The sequence below is a fragment of the Gadus macrocephalus genome, chromosome 22, assembly GCF_031168955.1.
Source record: "Gadus macrocephalus chromosome 22, ASM3116895v1".
Lineage (NCBI taxonomy): Eukaryota > Metazoa > Chordata > Actinopteri > Gadiformes > Gadidae > Gadus > Gadus macrocephalus.
The window spans coordinates 12,892,608-12,904,019 of record NC_082403.1 but is presented as its reverse complement, the minus strand read 5'-3'; the positions used below and the strand labels follow the sequence as shown (position 1 = coordinate 12,904,019).

Below are 11,412 nucleotides of genomic sequence, written 5' to 3'. Positions count from 1 at the left end.
GTAACTCAATTATAGAGTCAATATACCAAACATAAGTATTTTAACAGTTAATGTGTTTAAACATTTATTTCATCAATGGAACATTTAGTTTTTCACTTCACCAATTATTAATTTAATCAGACAGTTAGTCGGTCAGCAAGTTAATCAGAAAGATAGCTGTCATTCATTCATTCAGTAGATCAGTCAGTCAGTATCTGTGTTTCCCTGTCTGCCTGTCTGTACGTCAGCCTCTCGGTTACTCTCTGTCCGTCTGTCTGTGTCTCTATATCAGAGCCTGAGGGAGAGAGCTAGAGACTGCTGTGTGTCTGATGGATAGAAACCACTGTTCCTCACCTATCCTTTTATAGCTCTCCGTTTTCACTGTACCCTAGTTATCCTCTGCCTTAGGGGGCACTGACATGCACTGTGTATGTGTGTGTGTATGTGTGTGTGTGTGTGTGTGTGTGTGTGTGTGTGTGTGTGTGTGTGTGTGTGTGTGTGTGTGTGTGTGTGTGTGTGTGTGTTTTGGCGATACTCTATTGTGAGTTTGCATGTGTGGGTTTGTGTGTGTATGTTTCGACGATACCCTTGGATGTGTGTGTGCGTGAGAATATATTGCATTTTGTGTTGTTCAGGCATACATGTGTGTTTGTTCTTGTGTCTGTGTATATGGGTGTGTGCGTGTGTGTGTGTGTGTGTTTGAGTGTGTGTTTGCGTGTGTTTCGTTGACACTCTATTGTGGATTTGCATGTGTGGGTTTGTGTCTTTTGACGATACGTGTGTGATACATTGCATTTTGTGTTGTTTAGGCATGTGTGTCTGTGTGTGTGTGTGTATATATGTATATATGTGTGTATACATGTATGAGTGTTTGGGTGTATATGTGTACATGTGTGAGCATATGCATGTGTGTGTTCTTGTGCATGTGTGTTAGTGTTTGTGTGTGTGCATGCCTGTATGTCTGTCTGTTAGTGTGTGTGCGTGTGTGTGTGCGTTTGTGACGAATGTATGTCTGCATGCTTCTGTGTATGTGTATGTGTGTGTGTGTGTGTGTGTGTGTATGTACGCCTGCAAGTGTAAGCGTACGATTGTGTGTCTGTATACGTCCATGTGTGTGTGTGTGTGTGTGTGTGTATTTGTGCATGAGGGCTGAACCTTACCCAGGTGTAAGATCTCTTCCTCATCCTGACGATGTCAGCGGGGGAGGAGTGACTGGTGCAGGGCCCATCAGCCCGGCTCCTCTCATTTCCCTGGCAAATGTTGTTCACCACAGCCCGTCACACGTCTCCCCTCCTCTCCTCCTCTCCTCTCCTCTCTCCTCCCTCACACACCCTCGGTCGCCTCCCTCCTCCCTGGCCTGCCTGTCCAGCCGAGTGCTCTGTGACCATACGATGCTATGGAGGGCCTGAGTAGAACACTGTGTTTGACCGCCGTGCTGCTTATTCTGACAGGTAAGACCGACAGAGAGAGAGAGAGAGAGAGAGAGAGAGAGAGAGAGAGAGAGAGAGAGAGAGAGAGAGAGAGAGAGAGAGAGAGAGAGTGTTGGTGTGTGTTGTTTTGTGTTGGTGTGTGTTGGTGTGTTTTGGTGTGTGTTGGTGGTGAGGCTAGGGTGTGACATTATAGCCTTGAGGATGTTTGTTGCGTAGTATGAGGATGTTAGGGAAAATGACACTGTTTGACAATGGCAAATATTTTAACAACGTGTCATGTTAACCTGAAAAAATGATCTCACACTAACCTGAAAAAATATTGTTCGGAGACATATGTAACTATGTGTATCCGTAACTTTGTTTATTTATTGTTTACAGCTGTAAGAATGGGTATCTTAAATTAATGCAATATAGTTTCGCATTTAAACAACACAAATCCATAGTCTCTATAGTTGGTGGTTGAAGGCTTTCAAAGCTATCGTTTTCTTAGTTAAACTAGCAGGCTGTGGTTGGTTGAATGAAGTCATTAATTTGCCTGCTTGTGAGATAATGGCAAACCCCCAGTCCATTTAAAGTCAATGCCTGGGATTGTCTCATAGATCTCTTCCAATCACGTTGTCTCAATGTGACATTGTACACGCAGTCCCGCATGAGGCCTTGTTGGAATATCTTTACAATCCGTCCTCATCCGTAGTCGGTACAGAATTAGCTCTTCTAATATCGTATCGCTATAATTATAAGACAGAGGGAAGAAGGACGGCAGAGGGGAAAAATAAGTCACCAGCAGTCGCGGTGTTCTCCTTATGACTCACGGACGGGCGGGCTTGTGGTGTCAAACACGACCCCCCCCACCACTGCCCCACCAAACCCCCACCCCTGCTGTTATTACCCGCCAATGTTTCTTTCATCACCCCCCCCCCCCCCCCCGCTCCTAGCAGAAGGCTGGTGTCCCTCTTATCAGTGTTGACCAACGGGGACGCCAGACACGGCCCACGCCTTTGGACATGCACCGGTTGACCGTATTTATCCTCCAAACACCTCGGTTGTTTGTGAGGGCTGCTGCCAGGCAGGTGCTTGCAGGTCCGTGGATGTATTACTGGCCTCAGTTTGGTTTCAGTGTGTCATTGTTATCTTGAGACGAGATGTCTAATTGTGTGCTGTGTGTGTGTCTTTGTGTGTGTGTGTGTGTGTGTGTGTTACTAACGCAATGGTTGCCCCCTTCACATTAAGCCTATTGTCAGTGTGAGATCTCCACCCCCCCCCCCCCCCCCCCCCCAGTTTCTTATCACCACAACAATCCTTGTTGTTTGGGGACAACAGAAGGAGCAGACTAGGCACACTCCCCTCCCCCCCTCCCCTCCCTCCCCACCACCTCCTCCTCCTCATCCTTATCCTGTCGATTAACCGGATCTGAGCCGCTGTCAACACCGGCACACTTCTGACAGATGATACAATACACACACAGATACACACACAGGAACATATACACATAGACACACACACACACACACACCCGCACACACAGGTACACACACACACACACACACACACACACACACACACACACACACACACACACACACACACACACACACACACACACACACACACACACACACACGCAGACGCACACACAGACACCCGCACACACACACACGTTCATGATACTGTGTCTGTTGTTTGATTGTTTGTGTGTTTGGGTTAAAATGTAAAGATGTGTGTATGTGTGTGCGTGTGTGTGTGTGTGGGGGGGGGGGTTGTGAGGGAATTATCAGAAGTGTGCCTGTGTTCACAACAGCTGAGACACACACAGACAAACACAAACACATGCAGGCGGCCGCCTGCACTGACAAAGATACCCGTAGCTCTTTGAGGTTGGAGTGTTGAGGGCGTCGATGGGTCATGTTTCATTAACGACCCGAGGCCCAGAAGGCCATCGGCAGACCAGCAGAAGTGGGCTGGGAGGGTTTACAGGTCTATTCCGGTTCAATTCAATATTTTAATCATATTGAAATGAGTCAGTGTAAGACAGTGAAAGAAACAATGTTGTCCTTGTGACAATAAACTACAGGGTGACATCATTGTATGTTTAGTCAAAGACAATTCTTCGTCGCTTACAAGCTAGCTGCGCAATTGACTTGAAGAGCCACCGGAGAAACGTCTTATAAAGTCACCGAACACCAAATCCACAAATTTAATTAAATTGAATCGAACAACTAAAGAAGTGTCTCCTTTTTATCTTGTGGCTGTTTGATATTGCAGACTGTTTGTTCTGAAACCAGTTAGGATAAAAAACAAATCAGCCCAGTGTGAGGGTAAACCAAGGCCAACGGTTAGGTTAATATTTACTCATTACAGTTTCAGGACCTGGACATTCACGATAATAGGATACAAACTTCACCGCTAAACTGGTGTGTAGGGGTACCGTTAAAGATCCTGTTTTCATTCTCACTCCGCTAACACAAACACTATCATAGCGGGTTACACAATGCGATGAATGAGCATGCAGGTTGGGGTTAGGGATTTTGCCCACGGATCCATTTAGGTAAACTGACTGAGGACATTTGGGTCCAAACCACCACCTTAGCCTACAGACAGCAGTCACCAGCTTACTTATGCTCTCTATCTCAATTGTAAACCCAGCCTTAACAGTGTCTAACCGACTTGTCGTCAGTAGAGGTCAGAAATAATGTCAACATACTTGCAACCCAGTAACGTTACAACGTACATATCCCCTTTCAGAGAAATAAACACATGATGCAAGATGCAATATTCTGACAACGTGTGACAAACGTGTGTATTGGAACATTCAAACAGGTTCACCTCACACAAAAACATGTATTGCTACAACTCATCTATATCTGCCTGTCTGTTCCTCCGTCTGTCCTTCTGGTGTTCTGTGCTATCTCTGTCTATCCTTCTGTCTTGTCTTCCTCTCTGTCCGACCATCCGTCTGTCTCTCTGGCGTTCTGTCCTTTTCTCTGTCTCTCCTTCGGTCTGTCTTCCTGTCTGTCTGACCATCTGTCTGTGTCCCTGGCGTTCTGTACTTTCCCTCTCTATCCTGTCTGTCTTTCTTCCTGTCTGTCTGTCCATCTGTCCTTTTCTCTCTCCATCCTTCTGTCCGTCGTCCTGTCTCGTCCGTCCTTCCCCCAGAGGTGCGCCCAGAGCTGGTCCGCGTCCCCCTGACGGTCCAACACGGCGTGGAGGGCCAGTCCGTCCTGCTGGCGGTGGAGACCCTCTTCCGGCTGAACGAGTCGGAGGTCCAGGGCACGTGGTCCCACACCAGGCCCAGCGGCGCCCGGACCACCCTGGTCACCTTCACCAAGAACTCCACCATCACGGACATGACGCGCCGCGACCGCCTGCAGTTCCGCGGGCCCAACGCCTCGCTGCAGCTCCTCGCGCTGCGGCTGTCCGACGAGGGTGTCTATCGCCTGGACCTCAACGTCGAGTTCCACAACCGCACCGGCCACTTCCTCAATGTGGAGAAGACGGTGCATGTCACGGTGGACGGTGAGTCGTCGGTTGTTGATCATCAGTGTCGGCTATGTGTCCCGGTTGGCGGTTTGCCGTGGAGGATGCTGAGAATTCCTCCTTGTGATTTAGTGTGTTATTTAGAACAACAAAGAAGTAGGGTGCACTCACACTAGGCCATCTGGCCGTGGCCGTGGCCGTTTTCACACCTAACCGTGCTCAAATCTGCCAGTGTGAGTGTGGCCAGTCTGGCCAGGCCAGGCCAACTTGGCCACTTGGGAGAGGTGTGCTGCTACGGTACGGGCCGCTACGGTACAGATGCTAATGAGCCGACACGCGCACACGCACGGCTACGCAACCTGAGCTGGATGACGTATAGTCCATGCAACGACCATGGACATAATAAAGGCGACGAGCCTTCTTTCCCACTAAACGGTAAACATGGCGTCAAGCGGTTCAACTGTTGGTTCACGTTGGTCCCATAGAGAAGTCGAGTTAGCCATTTGGGCAGACGATAAGCAACAGACTCAGCAAAGTGCGAACTGTGTTCTCTGTGTTGTTGTCCATTATTGTTAAAACTCTGACTGGCGGCAGACTTTATTATGGTCCATGCAGCGGACGCTTGTGGATGACGTGTTATGACGTGATGACGTATGTACAAGAGCCTACCGTGGCCAGGCCACAGTTGCAACGGCCAACGGCCACGGCCAGATGGCCTAGTGTGAGTGCACCCGTAGGCTTTGACCTCTGACCTTACATCTCCACCTCTACTTTGGTCCTTTCCGTTCAGTTCCTGTCTCTTCTCCCACCATCGGGATGAGTCCCACGTATCCCGTGGTGGAGGACAGGGAGAACGTCACCTGGTCCTGTTCGGTCCAGATCGGGACCAAGGTGGGGTTCCAGTGGCTGAGGAACAACGTGGTGCTGAGGCCCGGGAAGAGGTACTGGTTCTCGGAGGACAGCTCCACACTGGTGGTCAGCCCCGTGAGGAAGGAGGACAAGGGGGAGTACAGCTGCCTGGCCAGGAACCACGTCAGCCAGATGCTCAGCCGGAGCATGGACCTCAACGTGTACTGTGAGTAACGTCGTATGCTACGAGGCCTGCGGGTTTCTTCTTCCTCCTGTTTTGTTTTTCCTTTTGTGTCAAATCATCTCAAAGTGAGTTTGCCTGTAAAAGTATTTGAGGGGACAGCGCCCGTGGACGGCAGATGACACGTGCGCTGCTGCATTTGCATCGGAGGTAAAGCAGCTGAGTCCGAACGCTGAGGACGGGAGCTAACTTTTGGAACAGGTTGATAAACAACTCACCTGTGTGTGTCTGTGTTACGCCCCGAGCCTGCTCTCCGGGAACAGTGTCTTGTCGTCGATGACAAGATAATGAATGTGTTGGTTGTCACACTTCTTACATCCCTATTCTACACAGAATTTATTGTTTCCATTAATATGAAAATCTACATTTACATTCATTTTCATGAATGAAAATGAATTTTTGAGGCAGACTATTATCCGCCTCAAAACTTGTTTCTATTCATTCCTGATGCTGTTTGTGTATATCCTTTTACATAATACTGAGATAATAAGCCTACAGGGTGTGAAACGCAGTACACAAAACTTAGCTGCTGGCTGAGCTTAATGTGATGATGTTTCTTTTTGCTCTTTATTTGGATAGCTCTTGGTTGATGTGGCTCATGATATATTATCGTTCCTTCTCAACGGACGGAAAGTGAAAGTCACATGCTTTGTTAATATTGCATTGCATTCGTAGCGCGTTGAGAGCAACACATTCTCTCCCAGTTGGCCTACACGGTGCCTTATCTTATCTTAATCTAAATTATTGAATCATATACAGTCATCTTTCACATTGACATATCTCAATGATGCACATGAAAGTGTTAGAAACTGTTCGGCCCTGTTACGAAACCAAGCATCTCTAAAGCGTCTCATCGGCCCTCCTTCCGTCCACAGACGGCCCCTACAACCTGGCGGTGAGCCAGGGCCAGGGCCAGGGCCAGGGCCAGGGCCAGAGCCAGGGCCAGGGCCAGGGCCAGGGCCAGGGCCAGGGCCAGGGCCAGGGCCAGGGCCAGGGCCAGGGCCAGGGCAATGTGTTCTACATCAACCCCGGGAAGCTGGCGTACTTCGACTGCAAGGCTGACTCCAACCCGCCCAACAGCTACGTGTGGATCTCCAAGAACGCCAATAGCAGCCAGGTGGTGTGGCTGGGGCCCCGGCTGGAGGTGCGCTTCTACCGCCTGTTCCAGCGCGAGGAGTACCTGTGCAGAGCCTTCAACAACGTGACGGAGAAGCAGGACGAGACGCAGTTCACCCTGTGGGTGACCGGCTCCGGGACAGGTGGGTTGGCTCGGTGGAAGAAGGAGGCTTGGGGGGGTGGGGGGAGTATAGTCGGAGAGTGGTCGTCAGGGATTCGACTGACAACGGAAAGGTATTGTGTTCAATCCCAGTGGTTTCGCAACCTACCTGTGTGCATCCATGATCAAACCAATACCTGGGCCTTAATGTCCTGTATCTGATTTCACTCGAAGTTGCTTTGGATAGTGAGTGTCTGCTTGTAAGTGGGCTGACCTTTTTTAGGATTCTTGACACATTTTCCATCTTTGAAAACGACGGTTTTGGAAGGGTTAAGCAAGAGCAGTGAAGGCGAGACAGTCTGTTTCACAGCTTGAGTTATAGGCCTACACCCATGGTGTTTGGCTCCTGGTGGCGCCTGTTTGGAAATTCATAGGTTATGGAGTCAGTAGGAGATATGGGTTAATGGGAATATGCAGTATTTTCTCTAAGTTGCTAGGGAACCATCAGCTCTAAAGTCCAGAGGTTCTGTGGGAAAACAAACAGTGGTTAATAGCTGTTGTGTTTGTCGAGTTTTATAGCATGTCGTGTCTCCGTGGGCCAGACCAGTTGTCCGTTGTCCAGGTAATATTTCATGATTGCTCTCTTGGGGACAGAGATTGAACACAGAAACGCTTCAAAAAAGAAAAAGAAAATCAGCCATTTTAAGGGAAAAGGGTTACCATGAATTCTTCTGACAGGGGCCGTGCCTTGAAATCCGATTCTGAATATTGTTGTACTTTTTTTTTCTTCCCCCAGGCAAAGAGAAGCACTCACAAGTCAGCAGCTCAGTATCGCCTCTGGCAGCCATTACTATCTGCTCGTTGTTCATCATCGCGTTTATGGTGTTGTTCTTTCTCAGGAGAGCGTGCCATCCCAAGAGAGGTGGGTATCTGCCTCATATAAACCAAACATCATATACAAGATTCCCCTGCTTCACAGTTAATTAATAAATACATCGTCATCTCATGTTCTCTCTGCCTATTGAAACCGGTTCCTAATGTGTACCTAGTTTGCCACGTCTGGAAAAAAAAGTGAGGAATGTACTTATGCCAGAGTGTAGCTCGAAATATAGTCACTGGCATACTGAAGTTAGTTAATTCTAACTGTACGTTTATGTAAATTGTAGTCAAACTAATCATGATCAGGAGCTTTTGGTGGCTCATACTGTTTGTTTCTTGGAAATAAAATAGATTCTTTCTGTTTCTTTCTTGAATACAAAATGGCCCTGATCAGTGCTAATGAACATTTACAACAGGTAAGACATGTTGGTCCATTAAAGTGCACATAAAAATATTTTTGAAAGATGGATGGCAATCTAAAAACCACAATCTAAAAATTGGCTTGCTTGCATTCTTCAGACCACTAACGGAACAGAGGAGACCACATCTATCAGGTAAGCCATTTATGCCAGGCATTTATCTTATACATTAATTAATTTAGAACCTATGTCTGTGTTTATAGCCGATGGATTAACACATTTACACAAACCATCCTTGTTAATTTAACTTTTAAAATTACAAAGTAAATTTCTTCGGTGGGGCATGCAGATTTGAAATGGCAAAACTATAGATATGTGGAAAAAGCATTTAACAGAATGTTTTTTGAATTTGCCTCTACAGGTCATGAAGATGCAACAGAGGATTTCGGTATCTACGAGTTTGTCGCTGTTTCTGGGTTAATGGAATCCACACAGGTACATTTGAATATTCAGCAGAGAAGCTCTCAAGCCTTCCCTTCTCGCCTTGACGATTACATTCAACTCAGCCAGTGTTGGGGTAGTTACTCAAAAAAAGTAATTAGTTACTTATAACTAGTTACTTCTGTAAATTCTAATGAGATTACTTTACTAGTTACTGCATTTGAAAACTAACTTGCATTTGAAAAGTAAACACTACTTATTACTTTACTTTCCCGTTTCTTAATTTACTGTAGATACATGGACAAACATCATAGCCCTATCATCACTGAGTTTTTATTGTATAAATCTATACAAAATAGCATATAAAATCATATGAAAGATCAATATCCCTGTCTGCACGAAGAAATGCCTCACTGTAAAATCCACAAATAACAGGATAAAGTAGGCTATGCTGAGGTCAATCAGTAGCAACACACAAGTTTCAAAACACAGGCTTTGTGAAACATGAGAACAAAGAGTAAGTGGTAGGCCTAATGAAAAATATAAAAATGTCACTTTATCCCATACAATTAAAACAGAAATGCACTGGCACGGTGACACATGCTGTTACTTTATGTGGTCCAAAGGCTGAATGAACCTGATCTATTTCGCAAGCTATGACATCGAGTTTGGCTTCCTCTCACCCTCTTGCAGGCAAGAGCAGCCTTCTCAAGTTTTAAAGTAATGCTGCCTGTCCAGTGCACCGTCATTCCTAGGGCATATTCACACCTGCCTTGTTTGGTTTGAACCAAACCATCGAACTCTGGTGCAGACCAAACAGCCGGTCCGAGACCCAGCCGGAAAGGTGGTCCCGGTTCGCTTCCAAACTAACCCTGGTGTGGTTCGCTTGAGATGTGATTGCGACCGCGCATGGTCCGACCCAGTTCTAAAAATAATATGCCTTTTTGGACGCAACAGACTCCCATTGCTGCTTTTTTATTCATTTATATTGTTTGATTTGCGCGGTTAATTCAAAGATCAACGTCACGTTATCAGACCGGCATCACGTTATCAGACTGTTACGTATTTTAAGCACATAAACTGCCCCCACATAGCCACTAGGAAGCAGGATCGAACGCATAAGCTGCAATAACTACTCCAGCCACAGATGGCAGAACCTTTAGACAGGTGAGGAGGGCAGAGCCATTACGTCACACCGGTCACGCCCACTTTACATAGGCCACGCCCACTTGACCCTAACAAGCGCGACAGAGAGATTAGAGTTCAGACTCAGAGACCTAGGCGGACCCGCAGAGAGAACCGGGCCTAAACCCGGGGCTTGACGTAGCTCTTCAGTATGTCGCTCACACGCGTGTTAGATACAATTCCCTCCCTTTTGCTTAAGCACAACGAGGGCAGCACGCTGAATCTCAATCCTGTGACCACCGAACAAAACTACTTTTCGGCCCTCCATCTCACCCACAAGTGTCTCCACTTCAACCTTTGTGAAATTTCGCTTTTTTGCTTTTCTCAGTACTTCTGCCATTGTTTCCGACAAGACATAATTCTTGCATCTGAGTCTGTTTTATATGCAGATCGAATTCATTAGGTCATTTGCATTGACCATTTATGGTTAAAAAGGGGCGTGTACAGGGCGGAACGTGAAACTGATTCAGCTGCGCACACCTGTGATTTATAAAGCAAACGTGTGCGTACGCAGGGTTTTATAAATCTGAATATTTTTTGGGGCACGCAAAACTTGGCTTTTGGGCATACGTACACATACGTACACGCAGGCAAACACAGCTTGGGTAACGCAGGAAAGCGCGTTACAATAGTCTTGTAAAGTAGTGTATTTACTGATATTTTAAATGTAATGCGCTACTTTACTGCGTTACCCAAAAAAGTTATATCGTTACCCCCAACACTGAAATCAGCCATAACCTGTAATTGTCTGAGATGTCTGAACTTTGTTATAATGGTGTTTCATATTCTCCACCAGGCGTCTTGCAGATCTCTTGCCAGGCTCGAGTCAATGCAGGACGTGCAGACAACGATCTACGACGTCATCAGACACGTTCCCGAGACCCCCGGCCACACTTTGCTCACTGTGCCCTCCCCCACACAGGCAGCATTGAGACAGTAGCCTGTCACTTTTGGACGCTCAAGTTATGCAGAAGTTCCCCTGTGCCGAAGTCTCACTCGCACACAGCTTTGGGTGGATCTGGATTAAAACTGCCTGCATGTGAATATGTTCATTCTCATGATGCACTGCTACTGTCTAGAGCAGGGCTATTCAACCTCCTTAACAAGTGGGCCAAAAAGGAAAACCGCTGGTGGTTCATGGGCCACACATACAAAACTTATAATGTCAATTAATCGATCAAGTAATCGATACCTCACGCCCATCCCTAGTTCATACGTTGTAAGGCCAATCCTGAGACACTCATGCAGCTTCTCACTGGTCATGGAGCAACGTACCCTTGTTTTTTCATATGAGAAAACTGGCAGCAAACAAGCCGTGATTTGAGTTGTAGTGCCTCTTCACCTTGTATTCCTTCATCA

The 11,412-nt window shown here is 46.9% G+C and overlaps 1 protein-coding gene across 1 annotated transcript; it reads left to right on the top strand.

Moving 5' to 3' along the window:
- On the top strand, positions 1–11,128 carry hepacam2 (HEPACAM family member 2). The gene is made up of 9 exons (XM_060043599.1): positions 1–1,430; positions 4,563–4,922; positions 5,674–5,958; positions 6,849–7,232; positions 7,986–8,111; positions 8,463–8,484; positions 8,588–8,622; positions 8,849–8,922; positions 10,850–11,128. Exons 1-9 carry the CDS (start codon positions 1,376–1,378, stop codon positions 10,991–10,993), a joined length of 1,485 nt encoding a protein of 494 aa, XP_059899582.1. The 5' UTR covers positions 1–1,375; the 3' UTR covers positions 10,994–11,128.
- The last annotated feature ends 284 nt before the right edge of the window (positions 11,129–11,412 follow it).

Bases quoted from the DNA above. Each gene is read 5' to 3' on its own strand.
- hepacam2 (XM_060043599.1), top strand. From the start codon at position 1,376: ATGGAGGGCCTGAGTAGAACACTGTGTTTGACCGCCGTGCTGCTTATT. The intron at 8,485-8,587 runs GTAAGACATGTT...TGCATTCTTCAG, and splicing joins CTAATGAACATTTACAACAG to ACCACTAACGGAACAGAGGA. The intron at 8,623-8,848 runs GTAAGCCATTTA...TTGCCTCTACAG, and splicing joins GAGGAGACCACATCTATCAG to GTCATGAAGATGCAACAGAG.